Raw genomic sequence first — 17,164 nt, forward strand, 5'->3', positions numbered from 1 at the left:
ACAACACAATGACCAATTGGCCATGATAATGGAAATTATATAGAGCGATTATTCGGAAAAATGCCGATTTTCAAACCAGCATTGAAACTGTATTTCCGGAATCAGGGCAACTATAGCTTTCGATTAAGATCAGTATTATTAAATTTGAGCGCTCGGAGGGCCTGGCCAACTATATAGGATGAACATGACCAATTATGCTGTTTTTAGCTGTCTCAGCAGTAGGCTTGTCTGGGTATTCAAGTGTGACAACTAAGTAGCTCATCTATCCGCAGGTTAGTGATCTATACTTTGGGTTACGATTTGGTAAAGCAGACCGAGATAGCTATGTTGACCGAACACTTCGTCATATAGGCCTATACAAAATACATGTAGGTTTAATTCTTCATAGGCGCTTAAATGACGGGCGTCGAATGTTCCTGTCTTGGCAATCTGAACCTCACAAGACAGATACCATCCCGCACGGAAAAATTATAAGCCAGTGAAAAAATAACAATTTGAAATCGTGTGATCCTATAGTTTAGTACGTTTGGGCGATTCTATATTTCTCTATTTTTATATAGCAGACAGGAATTGGCGAAATAACATTAGGCCTACGTAATGAAGTCATACCAACGGATCCACCCGCCCGAAGATGTTTAATTATTATCAGTGTGGGGATGACTCGAGTCATGACTTGACTCGAGTCACCTTTTTCGTATGACTTGACTTGACTTGACTCGAGTCACTTTGCTAAAATGACTTGACTTGACTTGACTCGGCGTATCAGAAATGAGGATTGACTCGTGACTCGGAGCAAAATTAACGAGTCAATTTCAAGTCATCAAGTTATCGGTGTCGATAAAAATCATTGTATCTTGCATATGTTCGGATTGTTCGCGAAACGCTGGTGAACCCGTGAAAGCAACCAATTATCCACTAATCATTTGTTTTATTGAGCCCCCATTGTTCTCTCACAAATAAGTTGACCGCAACAGAAGTGATCGAAGCTTACAGCTTACGTTGTCGTAAACTAGTATAGAAATGTCATTAAATAGTAAAATGTATATTTCTGTTCTCCGTTTTTACCCTAGCAAAAACTCTTGTTTTATTGAAATCGAATGTAGACCTCAACCATTGGCGCAGGCTCGAATTGCATCATATCAATTTGTATATGTGTAATGTATTGCATCTTATCAATTCGTTTCGCTATTCTCTATTTTGGCTGGTAACTATAAACGAAGGCTATGCAATTAATTACGTAGTTTAGCAGTTCTACGTATATGTGAGCGATACAGCGCCTTCTTGCGTGTGCATTTACCTTTATATTCGTTCATCGGTTCAAAATCAATGACCACTCAATCTGTATTTTAGACAGCTAGCAGAATGCAATGACGTAACCATGCCTCATACTTCGAACAGGCAACTTGACTTGAATTGTGACTTGACTCGTGACTTGACTGGACTTGACTCGACTTGACTCGGAGTCACCTCCAAAAATCGAGTGACTTGACTTGACTCGAGTCACCTTCGAAAATCGATTGACTTGGCTTGACTCGAGTCAAAATGTGCAATGACTCGAAATGACTCGTGACTCGAAGGTGGTGACTTGATCCCAACACTATTGACAGGTCCTACCTTTTCAAACTCTTTCACTCAGCTCTACCGGTAAATCAGATTAAGTAAGCAGAGAGAGGATAAAAATTGATAGCACAATATATGCAATTCCCCATCATATTGACCGGTTCAATCATGAATGATATAAATAGGCGAGTAAAGTTGAATCAGGAACGGACACACAATCTAGACGAAAAGTAGCGATAAAAAGCGTAAGGGGGGTCTCGGGTTAGGTTTATCACCTTATGGGGGGCGGGGGCAAGACCAACGTTTTGGGGGCCTGGAGAAGTGCTGTTACGGCCCTGGGTCTACTTAGGGGCGGCATTTTAAGCGAGAGCCAGGGGCGGCAGCGCATGCTGCTACGCCAGTGCCTAACGGTCATAATTTATTACAGCGCTGGGGGTATACAGTAGTGGATTTGAACCTGGGGTTCGCGAAGGTGCTGTCAGTTTTGTAGTAATAATCTTCCCAAATACACCCGTGAGTGGGCGACGATGCCGGCCTTATCTAGCAATTAATATGCATGGGCGAAGGGGCTTACCTTATTGCAGGGGTCGCCAACTCAAGATGGGTCGCGGGCCACTTTTCAAATTTCGTAGCGGTCGCGGGCCGCATGAATTCAATATCGATAGAAAATAGGCTACACAGCTTAGCAACCACGATTTAAAACTTTATGTTAATACAACGCAGTGTTATCTTACATGGGCGATGGGGATGTAGTTACCACTAAAGAAATATTATTTTTTAAGGGAATAAAAATAGGCCTACAACAAAAATAGGCCTTATTGGGTTGTCCACAGCACCTTTTCAGATTGGAAACTGGCCGCGACCAAAAAAGATAGGGAATCACTAGCTTAGACCTGAACAAGACTCACAAGCACAATTGCATGCTTGTCTACCGAGTGGCAGTAGCAGGCAACTAGTCCAGTGGATGAATCCCCAACTACCATGTAATATATATCTTCTGTCCTGTCTGCCACTGGCTTCATATTGCAAGGCACCTGACGTTACCAATCAACTCCCAACGCGGACACTGAACACACAGTCGCTACTAGAAAATAATCTTGATATAGGGTACAGTAAGAGAAAAACAAAATGAACTTGAGCTCCAAGCCAACATACCAATAAACGATCACTACCGCTATATACTGATTCAGAATACGAGCAACAGACGCTCGCTTCTGCAACGTCTCAAATTACATAACAAGCGATGCTATTTACGCCTGCTTTTCGCGCCAAATTAATTCAGAATGTCCATACCGCGACAGGACGTAGGACTCGAATGAACCCAGCAATGAAGAAATACATACGTCGATTCAACGGAGCGATTCGGTGAAAATCACGGCGGGAGATCAGCGTCTTTGACCTACAGCTACAGCGAATAACCGGAGGAATTTAATGGAACAAACCCGAGCCGTAATATCTTCATAACACTATCCCACGCAGAGCCCGAGTCAGTCAGGTGTGAAAATATAGGGCTGATAAAGCACATGGCCAGCAAAAATGATTGCTGAGAACCATTTGGGTGCAATACTACCACGACAATGTTCAGGTCAAGAATTCCAGTGCGGTAGGCATTCGATGCTATGACAGCGCATTTTTTGGTATAAATCACGCCTAATACGGCGACATAAAACACAGTTAAAATCTGAATTACGAGACAGCAGGCCGCGCTAACAAGCAGCACCCCAACGTGCTTCAAAATCAAATAAAGGACTACCGATCCAAACGCGCGGCGTGACACGCATGCCACTTCCAGCAACTACCAAAAACGCGTCCGCGATCGATAACCGCACTGCGAGACATAATCAGCACGAGCGGTCCCGCGCGATACACAATCGTACGCCGTAACATATTATCGTCTACGATACACAATGGCGATGATGACGCGAAGACTTTGTGAAATGGTGCGATTTCGTCGAATCCCCCGTCCGTCTCACTGCGAATCGGACTGCCGGAGCTGCAGGGATAGTTTCTGTTGGTTTTCCAGGCATTCCTTTACCTTGTCTTCGGTCATTGACATACGCTGTTCCAATATTGTCATGGTCTGCGGCGAGAAAAGGCATCGATAAATAGCCGTCGCGTAACAGCACTGTGTCAGCCCTCAATAAAACGATGTTGTTGAACACAAAACGCCGACCTAGTGTACAGCGCCCTGGTGTAGGGAGGACATGTTGCGCTATTCGCCCTGGGTTGTAACCAAGTCACAAGGCTCCGAGTCACAAGTCAACCTCACATTTATAGTTTTGACTCGAGTCATTTTCAATCATCACCGAGTCAAGTCCAAGTCCAAGTCATCGAGCAGAGGGTCGAGTCCGAGTCATGGTAGTATGACTCGAGTCCAAGTCCTTGTGTTGACTTCTCAGTTTCCAGTTAAAGTCTCGTTAAACCCACTTTTTATAACTCTGTTTGGTGATATCGAATGGTTCGCATTTATAACATACTAATTTTCCTCCCTTTTAGCAGTTTCAGGTCGCATTTTCAAGCACCAGTACCAACAAACGAAATCATAACAGTGTGGTTACTTTACTATTCTTCGAAATTACAATGAAATGTCGGTCTTGGCCGTCTGAGTTTCGAGTCATATGACTTGGTTTGAGTCATGCTCAATGACTCGAGTCCAAGTCCATTCCATACACAGATCGACTCGAGTCGAGTCAGTCATTTCCATATTTTGAGAAAAAAATTTGTTAAGCATCGTCCTTTTAGGCAACTTAACAATTTTATGGGGTTGACAGTAAAATTTTTAAAGTTATTTTGAAATTTTTATAATAAATTCAAAAATTTCGATTTGCTATGCGTCGGCTTTTACTGATTGAAATCAAGCCAAATTTGGTGTGCAGCGTTTTCTTAGGCAACCTAACAATATAACAAGTCAATTCCTGGAATCTGGAGAAAAAGTTTATTTTTGAACAACGTAGTGTTCCAAAGCTGTCCCTTAAACTACGGCCTCAAGCGACAGGAATATACCGTTCTGTCTTAATTATGAATATGGTCGGACTCATTCCATGAAAATTATGCGTCTTAATGGTCTTATTATTTATTTTTTGTTTTCGAGGGGTGGTCAAAGTAGGACTGATAAGTTAGTACTGAAGTAGAAGTAGAAATAATGTCATACATTTCTCCTCCAGTAAAAGTAGAAGCAGCGATTTCAAAGGAAGTAAACCTAGTACTAATTAAAATCAGAAAACTGTTGGTAGATGTTGAAGTAGTCCCAAGAAATAGCCACTTGTACTTGAGCTGAGCCAAGCTGCTTCATAAGGACAGACAGCTCCAACCAGAAATGTAGAAAAGTAAATTTATAACATTATGTGCAACAATGCCTAATTTGAACACTTAAGGGCAAAATTTAGTCAAAATTAAGTTTCTCAATATCAAAAAATGTCAAAATATTCGTATTTCAGTGCAAAATCTTCCGTTTTTAGGTCAAAAAATAATCGTCCCAGTAATCACGCAATCAGCAAAAAGCTGACCTGAGTCAGCATGTCCAGTTGCCCCACGATCTGCTCCAGCGTCGCCGTGATCTTCGGAGGCACCGTCTGCTCTTCGAGAGGCGATGTGATGCTAGACGCAAATCGTGGCTCCTCCTCTTGGTGATTCTCTTGCCTCCGCAACCCGTGCGATTTGAAGGGCCTCTCGGATGGCGGCGGGGGGAAGTCGTCGGGTTCTCGCTGTTAAGGTAAGTGGCACATTGTGATTAAGATCACAATATCTGTACGACAGAGGTGGTCTAATAATCAGATTTGCTGCTCAAGTGAAAGTAAAAGTACCAGGCCCGTAGCCAGCCGGGAGAAAAGGAGGTAGAGGTAAAACGCAAGGGGGGAGAGAAGGGACGTTTTGAAAACAGACAATGTTCTAAAATTAAACGAAGATTAATCGGGTTAAACATATCTACAAATGTCGATACAAGGATCAGATAATCTTGCTGGTGTTAACGTATCTACACGCATTAACATATGCCAGTTACGGTAGATTAAAATATAGATTTAGATCAGTGGTTCGAAACCGCCGGTCCTTGGCAACTTTCCTGTCGAACCACCAACTATTTTATAATTTCACATGTCAATTCGAAAATGCAAGAAATTGGATGCTTTTACATTAATTAGATAAATGAAAAATACTATGTTAAATAGATGTAGAAATTTAAAAGGTGTTTTGCTGCATGGTGTGGTAAGATGAGTTCATGGTGTACTTTGGACTTGGCTTACGCGACAATACTATAATTGTTGTACGAAATTGCTTAAAAGCTAAGAGGCTCAGAAGCTAAGCAGATTTTTTAACCAAAATTCGTCGATTTTCGACAGTATAAATTAGCGACATTTGGCAGCATAATAGTGGGTAGCAAGCAACAGTCGCAATTCTTTTAAAGAATCGGAACAATAAGTCGATGGTTTTTTACATGACTTCGCCTAACAGAAACTTTAATGAGCCACGCATAATGCAGGACTTGACTCGAGTCATTTTGTCAAATGCTATAAATGACTCGACTCGAGTCAATTTTTGTATCGACTCGACTTGTACCCGAGGCATTGTGCATGAATCGAATCAGGTCATGTGACTCGAGATTAGGACGGCCAAGACAGATATTTCATAGTAACTTCGAAGAATAGTAAAGTCACCACATTATTGGTATTTTGTCTGTCAGTCCTGATAATTGGAAAATAGGGCCAGAAACTGTTATTATATTAACATATTATGAATGTGGTCCATTCTATATCACTCGAGTGAAGTTAAAAAGTGGGTTGAACCGAACAGTGAACAGAATGACTTGGACTCGGACTTGACTCGGTGGCGAATTGAAAAACGTCAAAACTATAAACGGGAGATTGACGTGTGACTTGGATCCTTGTGACTTTGTTACAACCCTGGTATAATGCGTCCAATATCAAAAAGACAGTGTCATATGTAGTCTTTATTCTTTACTTTGAGTTGCATGAATTTGTCGTACGGTAATTTGAAGTATTCAAAGCTCCCCGGTCCGCAACATTTCCTTAGCCGGCCCACAAGGTCAAAAAGGTTTGGAACCACTGATTCAGATAGATATTATTCTAATCTGTACCGATTTGTGAATAGCGATTTCCTCACGAAGTAGGAAAGCGAATCACATACAAATTTCGGTGCGCTATTGACCACTGAATGTGAGGACATAAACTAGTATGACGAATGGTCAATTATAAAGATTAGGGTCGTTAAGACAGTATAAAGCGCCATAAATTTTTACTGAATTGCAAGTAACCATGTCAATTCCACTCCTAAAAGGGATACAGGCATATCCCGAAAGTATTTACTATTTTACATAGTTTTGTCTAAAAAAACTGAAGAAGAAACTATAACATGAGCAGGTAGTAAAAGTAGTCATCGCGAGAAAGGTATGAACCATACGAAATCAATGCCGCTGTAGAACAGATTCCATAACTGGCTTGGACATTTCGATTCGCCAGAAATCAGAGACTCGCCAATTGACAGCGCTTCTGGACCATTCGGCAAGCTTATCATACGCATAAAATCGTCTTCACGAGAGTGTGTTATGGTCATTTACGCATGTACTTAACCTTAATCAATTAACGCTGCATTGTTAAATTTGAAAAATATCCCACCCCCCCGCCTTATTTTTTGGCTAGCTACGCAACAGGTCCACATGTAGTATTCCCCACTACATTTGTCATCTTACACCAGGCCGATATTCTTCATTATGATTCCGTGTTTACAGCGTGACCAACTTTTAGGCATTTTTCAAATACATCGGTTACACAAATCGTATGACGATGAGGAGTCTAGATAAGCCTCCAACACATAGGTAGGAATTCCGGAGCTAGCTAGCGTAACGCCGACGTTAAAATCCTACCACAGGTTCGGAGAACATAGCCGGCCCTACGTCCATCACATCTGTGCCGTTAGCGTGCTGGTGCGGTCGCAGCGATGTCACGGAATCGACCGTCTTCTGTCTGGTGGCGCGAAAGCTCTGGGAGTACTCGGCGGAAGTGTGTGGCCGGTGTACGGGCAAGGCCGCGGTCTCGGGGTCAGGGTGGGACTGGACTCGTTTGGCCGTTTTCTTTTGCGTCGCCTGCAGCTTGTCGGCGAAATCGACTTGATCGAAATTCGTCTTCCACACGATTACCTGTGTCGAAAGGGTCGGTCGTAAGACGTCAACGCAATAAACTTGAATAGGCATAAGGGATGGACTTAAATCTAAACAATCAGAGTTGAAAATTTCGAAAAGATGCAAACCATGTACAAACTTTTTGCGAGCCGAATTTCAGCTCGAAATTAGGAGTCAGGTTGAACCACATCGAGTAGCCTATCCGGGTATTTCAGTTCTGAGGCGAGTTTCAAGCTTTGAGACGAGTAGCCTACTGTCCGTTATGACATCACGACAGTAATGAATATGATCACTAGGGCGATTTTCATTTGACACATCAAAATAAGTCAAAATTTTGTCAAAATTGTAGCGTTAGATCAAAAAATTGTCAAAATTCTTTACGAAGTCAAAAAATGTTTGCCATCGGCATTTCGTTTGTATTGTTAATGTTTGCACTGTCAGTGAACTTATCATTTCACATTTTACAGCTTTTAGCATATCGTTGTAGACGGCCCATTATCTGCTCATTGTGAATCATAAACGGCCAAATGAAACAAATAGGTTGACATGGTGTTATGCTCAACGTACCGCAATATCCTAAAAGCAGCAAGACTGCGTGGGCATTGGTTCTTACATCAAGAAGCGCATGATGAAAAATTGTGATGCAGACAACATTGTCAGAATGAAGCAACACGGTGTGTCACCAACAATATTGTTACCAGCCAACAACTGCGGCTGTTGAACGCTCTTACCCCATTCTCGGCAAGTTACTTAGTAAGGACAAACACTTTCTACCCGAGAATGTAGGAAAGTATCTTTCGTTGTACTACAACAAATTTTAATTATTTCTGGAACTACTGGAATTCTACATAGGTCCAGATTTCGTTAAAATAAAGTTTCTTCCACGTGAAAATTTGTCAGTTTTCAAGTCAAATACGTTTTTTTCAATCCAAACTATTTCGTAAGGACAGACAGTTCCAACCAGAAATGAAGATAAGTACTGGAATTCTAAAATTATGTGGGTAAACACCTAATTTACATACATGAGATCAAAAAATGTCAAAATTTTGATTTTTTAGGTCAAAATCTTCCATTTTTAGGTCAAAAAAAATCGCCTTAATGATCGCTTTAAATTCAAAAGCTCGAATATTATTTTTTAAGGCCGAGATACGCGCAACTGAGGTTTCCACTCCAGCAGTGAAATAATATTATGGTTTTCGTTACTCAAGAAAATCGACTCACACTGCACTACTCAACTCGAATACACGTACTAAAATCATCGCGCCTGGCCTTAATTAGGGGCAGATCTAAAATTTACTTTTTGAGCAAATTTGTGTAGCTACAATGTACCATCGGATGACCCAAGCACAAGAATTGCCGATTCGGGAACAGTAAATGATGACCGATTAAGTAGAAAGGTAGAGCACAAACTCAGATTCGTAACCGTACTTGTTCATCGGAACCACCGGACGCGAAATATTCGCCGTTTCGTGAAAACGCCGTCGATGTCACCTGGCTCTGAAAACATACCGACATTAAACAGTTGAACAGTATATTCATATCGATATAAACCCGAATATTTTCGGCTGACAGTTGTCGTATCACCAAACACCGACATTAGCAAAATGTTTGTTCAAATTTTGAGAGTTTCCACCACGTCAAATCTTATCGATACGAGAGACAGTGTTAGTAGGCCTACATTTTTCATGAGGTGGAAGTCTCAGATAAGAGTGAAGACTGGAGCCGAGTTACAAGACTTCTCTTACGTTTCATCAAAAGGAGATGACAGCGTGAATCGTCAATATCATCGATGGAAATTACCTGGTGGCCGTGAAGAGTGTAGAACAGCCGTCCCTCCAACAGATCCAATATTTTCAGTGTGGAATCGTTTGAGGCGGAGATCAGATAATTCCCGGTAGGATGAAACGATAACGAGTTGACAGAAGCGCCGTGCACTGAAGCAAAACCACATTGGCTTAGGTCGTGCAAAGTGAAGCGACTGAGTGATCTAATGTATCAGATGTGTAATGTCAGTCATGATTAGGAGTAGAGCCCGACCGATATTGGATTTCTGAGCCGATACCGATAAGACCGATATCCAGTACCTCCACCGATAACCCCGATATATTCAGCCGATATTCAAAAGATATGGAATCTAGCTCAAGGCCCATATTTAACACCTCAGAGCATTTCTTTCAACAACTTTACAACCATTGATATGCTTGAACATGAAATAAATGATCAAGGAACTATAAAAATGTATCAAAAGCACCAATCCAGCAGTTGCAGATTACAGTTCATGAAGCACAATTTCTCGGCCCTTTCTCCAAGGAGTGAACTTCTGTGGTCTTCCATAGATGATGTATATAGTACTAAACACAGTGAGCAGTCTTTCACTTGGTAGCATAGTTAGTGGCACAGCAGGAAATCTTTCTTCATTTCGGTTCCACCGCTCCCTTGCAGGGGATCTTTCCTTCAATGGTTTAACCAAATATTGATATTGATATTCTTCTGGCAATGCACCTGGAGCCTTCAGCACATCATTAACAAATAGCTGATGAAAATGTGCAAAACAACTCAAATTGTTCACGTCTGCAACTGCTCCACCCATCCCCCATGGGCCTTTGACCAGCATTTCAACAATCAATTGATCAATATTTTACACTCTTTTGTCAGAATTGGCCAATGTCATCATGGAATCAAAAATTTTCGTATCAATTACTGGCTTTATTCCATGTTTGCTTGATTTTCTTGCCCTCTATGCTCGCATATTTCCTATCATGGTGGCTCTGCAGCAGCAGGCCTCAGTCAGACGACTTCATACATTACTGGTATAATTAGCTCTGTTGGTACCGAACCGGGAAATGTTTCGACGCGACCCTTTTCTCTATCATTACGAGGGTCAGTCGCAGTCCAGCATGATTGAAGTTCTCATTTCTCTTACTGATTGAAATCTTCTGCAGACATCTATCCATCCAGCTGCTCTCTGTCTTTGGTGATCGATTACTGCAGGGGGATTCCCACGAAGTCAGTGGGGCATAACGGTGGTTAATTATCTATAATATTCAGATAGACACGCCTACTGCCCTGTATGCAGTATGCACAATATGCAGCTTGGCCATTTATTTTTATAATCGACCGTCCTCACGTCTTTCACCTTCAATGGCCGATACCGATATTTCTCTCCAAGCGTGATATCGACTCGATATTATCGGCGAGCCGATAATCGGTCGGGCTCTAATTAGGAGCCACTGGTATACATGACTTGGAAAGTTCAAATAAGTACTTTTCAGCGACAGCAAATGCAATAATCGCAGTCACACGCCACGATGAAGATAATTTGATATTTTCCCGACCACACCCATTTCATTGCGTCTGCGTCTCACCTTGGTAATGCTGAAGTAATTTGTTGGTTCGAATATCCCAAACCTTAACGGTGGAGTCGGTGCTAGCTGCCGCGACGCAAGTGCCACTGGGGTGGAACTCGACTTGGTTGACGAAGCCTCCGTGCTCGAAAAACGTATGAATGCACTCCTTGCTTGTCCTGTGAGCGTGGTAATCAAACAAACATCTGCGTTATCCTTTATTTATTAAGCGTATCAAAGGATGAAATACTTTTCCGAAAGCCTTACCGAACGGAAATATATATCACAGTAGAGAAAGAAACGTGTTGCAAGGAAACTGGAAATTGCTATCCTCCCTCCCTAGTGTCTCCCACAGTCCCAAGTAAGGGTAAGGAAAAACGGCAGGAGTATTTGGTTGTATTAAAGAAGTACTTCTACTATTTCGGAGTACACGAGTAGACGTTGCCTGCTTGCACTACTTCCTCCAGTGGCAGACTTCTACCTAAACTGCTTGCTAGAAATATGCGACCCCCGACCATTTCTACGTTCTGAAATTACTTGGCTACTTGCCAGATCATCATTTTCGATTTCCATTTTCAGTAGTTTACAAATCTTCGAAATCGTTACTTCTACTTTGAGCTATCTGGGTTAAATGAATACCATGTCTCTAGTTATTTAAATTTGGAAATAGCCTTGAAATCTATCAAGATTTTACCGTCTTGGCACTAATCTTGAACTCGTATGATCTATCGTATTCTATACGGCCTTGAGATAAATAAAATATCAACAAATTCAATTAACATCAATATTATTCTGCACCAGCATTACTCATTGACAATGGGTTACAAATGCAATTTTACATCACCCGACGTAAAAAAGAACCTTCCAATGTATAAAATATCTTAAAGTCTGACGAAACTTGTAATCATCAAATTGAGCAAGACGCGGCAACTCATGCACGGAATATTCTTTCCTACAGAGCCCAAAGCATATCACACTACAGACGAAAAATTGTCACCAAGTTTCAAATTCACAGACATTTACCAGTGACCAGAAACTGTCAGAGATCTGAAATCCGACATTAATAATTTATCATATGCGGATACAACTTGTTAATGCGGAAGGTAGATGACACAGGTCATTGAATTAACACGGTATATTACATTTGAAAATGAATGACCATAACTGTTGCCATGGCGTAGTCCCCTCGAGGGAATAAATATATTGATTGGGACAGGACAATTTACGTGATTTATGCATGGGGAAGGTGTGATCAGAATGACAATGACTCTTTAAAACCAGAACAATGCAAATAGGTACCGGCAAAGCACGACGCCGAACCATCGACTAATTCTCACCCAATTCAGTGCATTTCACAAACTCACAGGTGAGAATAGCACTAACTTGACTCAACCAAGGGAGAAAATATAGAAATACTTCACACAACTCAACATTTGCCAGATAGGTGATATTAGTTAGCGCTTAGCGGAGAGGTTTGCATCAACTTGTAAGTGATAGTATTGGAGATATCATTCCAAATCAATCTTTGTGAATTATTCAAACTCGAGCGCTTACTACGTCACCGAAATTCCAATTTAAGTCGAAGAAGTTTTCGCCACAATGGGAGGGGACTACCGCACAGAAAATCAGCAATACAGCTTGAAAGACACGCACCTGTCCCAAAGTTTAACCGTTTTATCGTCACTGCCAGACACGATTAATCGGTTGTCCGGGGAGAATCTAAAAACAAGAACACAAACTCAATCGACAAGTGCCATACGTCAAGTGTGATAGTCTAGCACGCGACGTATGGTCGATAGGTATCATTAAAAGCCGTACAAGTACCTCACATAATACGATGAGTGGAGATCAGAATTTATCGGTCGACCTTTTGTCACTGAACTTAATGTTTATGATGGCAGCTTGGAAACTAATTATTCAAAATGTGTTTGCCACTATAAGATCGCTATTTAAAATCACTTGACCCTGGCTATAGCAACTTTCCACGTAAAAACAGTAGGCGTAAGACAAATAGGGTGATGGTGCGAAATGCGATCAACAATCTTAGTATCATAATGGTGTTATACTTGGGTCCCGACAGACAACAGTAACAGCCACGAATTCTAGTAGCAGTTGTGCCCTGATTCAGATTTGAATGTGTTGGATCTTGGTATATCGAGTGATATTCAAACTCCAAAAATTAGTAAAATAATATTGACAACGTAACAATGCAATCGGCTTCAACCCCTATAAATGGTGATCATATTCATGCCATCAACTCATTTTCCTGTGGCACCAATATAGTGTTGTTGAATCTCAGTATCTTATGCTGGCTAATGGAAATTTTCGAGTCAATAATATATATGTTGCAACCAATTCTCTCTGATTTACATAGCCAACATTGAAAAAACTTCTACCATACCTTATATTATAACGATAGCATTTACAACGCTTCTAAATTTATGATTATTTCTAACTTGAATACTTGATGCATAGCGGAGACGGGGGGATCTGTCCCTAATTTGTCGAAGGCTGACAAAAAAAATCACTTACCGAGCAGATCGCACCCAGTTCATGTGTTGATTTAAAGAAAATTGAAATTTCTGCCGATGTACTGTCCACATTTTAATAGTTTTGTCGTCGGAAGCCGTCAGCAATGACATGCCGTCGCTTGAAAAGTGCACACTTCTGACTGTAGCCGTGTGGGCTTTGAATACTGTGGATTCGCCTTTTCTAAAGAGTAATATTATAAAATATAACTCATTTCCACATGGAAAGTCATAATGAAGCAACAATACTTCCGTCCGGAGTGAGGGAAACCAAGAATGACAATTGCTGACAATAATTATTGGAGCTGGTCAATAACAAAGCAATCTACTTGCAGCATCCTTTGTGAAAGTATGCTAGTATAAAGGAAAATCACTCGGCCTTGTTACTTCTCAGAATTCTGACATGAAGATACTAGTTCTGCAGATCAATCTGCATGATTTCAAAGAGATAATACATGGTAAGCCACCAGCTAATATAGACCAATGGGCATTTGAATATTAGCAGCGCTTGGTCACGTAGTCAAAAGGATTGCAATCGCGAATGTTGTCTCTTGAGAAATACAGGGAAAGTCAAACCGCTTCATGATGATACTGTTCGATCGAAGAGCTCTTAGAAAAGTCGATTTTCACTTCTAGATTTACGGTAATAGTTTGGACCAGACTCACAATGTCACCATTTTAGTGTATGTCAGTCAGCAGCATCGTTGATGACTACCGTATGGTAAAAAAGACTGGGCAGTATCTAGTTCTCGATACTGGTATCTCCGACAAGACATCACTTACACACTCGGTATCCAGAGTCTGACCGTCTTATCTCTCGAGGCGGACGCGACGAGATGTCCAGAAGGTGAGAATTGACACGACAATACTGCGTCTTTGTGTCCGACAAATCGATAGGACCTCATTTTCGGCTTAAAATTCCATACCATCAAGCAGGTGTCCATCGATCCCGTAGCTAAAATTCATTGAATAGAAGTTGATGAGTTTAGGATGCAGTCCGATGAACTAGAAGGTAAGGGGATTGTGATGGTTGGTTACTTGTCACATATTGCAATTAAAATATCGCTATCAAACGTCTCCCATAGGCTTTATATAATTAAAATAGGGCTTTGATAGCAATCAAGTTTAGCGAGCGGCATCAGTCTTGGAACACTAGCAAGAAACGCGGCCGCAGTAAAGTTCAAATCGATTTTTGTTCAAAATTCAATGACCGTAAGTTAAAATGTGCAGCAGAATATTTCACTGGAAATCGGAGTCATATGGCTGGCCGTGATTTTTGACATTCGCTCAATTGAGGTTCGACATGAAACCAGTTTTAAACCCTTATGATTTGCAAACTCAAACATTAAAAATTTCAATATAGTCCTATATGTTTTACCATGTCACTTTTGTAGGTCAACCGATCGGAACTCAAACTTATAGCTATATTGAACTGTCTGGAGCTCCCGGGTTTTATGCATTGCAACATTTTATAGCTAGAACAATTTGAAGAAAATTGTGATTACCGGGTAATCGTAAATGCAATGTAGTTACTATTATTCATATTATCTATGATGATTGGTTTATTGCTAACGACAATGAACGGTAGGAGTGCTTATCCGGTGCAGCACCAAATTTCGAATCTAAATAGGTAGAAAATAATTTTTGTAGCGAACTACGATTAATCTCTATATCACAAACTTTAATTGTTAAGCCGGGGAACATTGTTAAGGTATAAATTTCAATGAATTTCCTGAAGAAAGTGTGAAAGGGAAGGAAAAGCGTGACAAATTATGATGTGTAATCTCAAAAGGGTAAACTCGATATTCCATCACATCGCGATTCTCTTGGGACTACATAAACTTTCAAGACAATGTATGTAGCTTGCATAATGCTGCCCCAACAAATGTCAGGGTAGTTCTGAAAATGTCTTCAGGCTATAGCAAATCAAATGGGATTAGAGAAGTTAATTGTGTTGGTAATACATAAATATACTATATGAACTCCACGGATGGTTAACAAGGGATTTAGGCTAAAATTTGGTAAATACTATTCAGCCAAATTACCAGGAAGTAGCCTATTCTACCTACAAATCATAATTATAATACTTTGTCGGATGTTTAATGAGCCATAGCCCCGAAATACACACTGAAGTAGCGTAGTAATGGGGTGGGTATGAGGAACCTGTTACTACCTTGAATTTTAAATTCCGTCATTGCGATGCGATTTCTTTGACTGATCGGTGATAGGAAAGGATGTAGTTTATTTTAGTCCTCGATGTTTTTGCAGCATATACACCAAATCATGATATACATACTAGAGGTCGACCGATATTGATTTTCGCAGGCCGATACCGATTACCGACACACTCACAAGGCCGATAACCGATGTCATAGGCCGATACTGATATGGAAGGTTCAGAGAAAAATTTCGCCAAAATTATTATATATTAGGCAACTTTTACATGCCACAGGAAGCTAAACAACAAACGAGAAAACTGAAACTGAAATTGAAAAGGATTACGGTATTGCTTAATTGTGCACATTCTTGGAAATTTGGGATAACTCAAAGAGCAAAACGTGATACAAAATTGCAGATCAGACGAGTAGAGGTAGATAATAATGCAGGAAGCATTACATTTCCGATATTTTTGAATTTTTATAGATATATAATATCAGCCGCGATATCGGCATTCATAAATCGATATCGATGATTGGGAAACTTCCAGATATTGGCCTCGATAATCGGTCGACCTCTAATACATACACACGATCTGTGCATATACATACGGTACCATGAGAGCATGACGTGCATATGCCACTGGACAAGGAAGGTGAGGATATAGCCGTGTACGGCTTTCCAAGTCTTGCACCACCCCTCCATGCTATTCCAGATAGAAAACCACAATCAGTCAGTGGCATTGACATTGTCATATTCTTGAAAATTTCACACCCTCATAAATATTTATTCTGGCAACATCCTAGATCCATGTGCATTGTGAGAATTTTTAAACAGTGGTTGTGGATGCCTTGTTGAACGGCTTGAACCTGTATTCCGGTAGGCGGCAACTGCTAAAACATGTAATGGCATACTAACCAAGTTGCTTCATGTTCGGGTTGAAATCACAGCATGTAACTGTGTCTCTGTGACCCTTGTACTCTCTTTCCAACGTAGGGTCCTCCTGAAAATAAAACGAATTTATGGTATCATAATCTCTCCTTCCAAACAAATTTTAAAATATAATTAACCTCTATAAAAAGATTGTATCATGTATCAGAATTCAACAGATTCAGTAAGTCAATGCAATAACTTACCATGTGAGTAGCCATGATTACGATCCTTGATGGTGTTCTCAAATAACATCCACCAGTATTACAACATATAAAATATATCTTAATCTGTCCAACAATAAATTTGCTATAATTATTCACCGTCTCTGGCATAGACGATGGACCTTCGCTACCCAACGGAACAAACACAAGGAATGCGACTTTTCGAATCCAAGGTATTCTCGGTTATTGATTTTTACAGACGGATAAAGCGAAGTACCGTACCGAAGTCCATGTTCATTCGCCCGACGGGTCAATAATCTCAAAGCCATAATTCAATTGAAGAGGATC

General features: G+C 40.7%; 2 protein-coding genes across 2 annotated transcripts in view; one reads left to right on the plus strand and one right to left on the minus strand.

Moving 5' to 3' along the window:
• LOC145453227 (BCL2/adenovirus E1B 19 kDa protein-interacting protein 2-like) overlaps window positions 1-17,164 on the plus strand; it is a 213,560-nt gene that overhangs the window by 162,309 nt on the left and 34,087 nt on the right. The window lies entirely within an intron of this gene.
• LOC145453217 (uncharacterized) lies at window positions 2,643-16,889 on the minus strand. Its single transcript, XM_080331199.1, has 11 exons — window positions 16,859-16,889; window positions 16,641-16,725; window positions 14,349-14,520; window positions 13,570-13,749; window positions 12,691-12,756; window positions 11,059-11,216; window positions 9,494-9,627; window positions 9,122-9,190; window positions 7,439-7,711; window positions 5,067-5,264; window positions 2,643-3,640 (listed from the first exon to the last, which is right to left on the minus strand). Exons 1-11 carry the CDS (start codon window positions 16,871-16,873, stop codon window positions 3,530-3,532), a joined length of 1,461 nt encoding a protein of 486 aa, XP_080187325.1. The 5' UTR covers window positions 16,874-16,889; the 3' UTR covers window positions 2,643-3,529.

This window comes from Botryllus schlosseri, chromosome 13, assembly GCF_051294905.1.
Source record: "Botryllus schlosseri isolate E-star chromosome 13, Bs_hap1, whole genome shotgun sequence".
Taxonomy (NCBI): domain Eukaryota; kingdom Metazoa; phylum Chordata; class Ascidiacea; order Stolidobranchia; family Styelidae; genus Botryllus; species Botryllus schlosseri.

Bases quoted from the DNA above. Each gene is read 5' to 3' on its own strand.
- LOC145453217 (XM_080331199.1), bottom strand. The intron at 9,628-11,058 runs GTGAGACGCAGA...GTTTTGCTTCAG, and splicing joins ATTACTTCAGCATTACCAAG to TGCACGGCGCTTCTGTCAAC. The intron at 3,641-5,066 runs GTCAGCTTTTTG...TTCTCGCCGCAG, and splicing joins AACTGGACATGCTGACTCAG to ACCATGACAATATTGGAACA.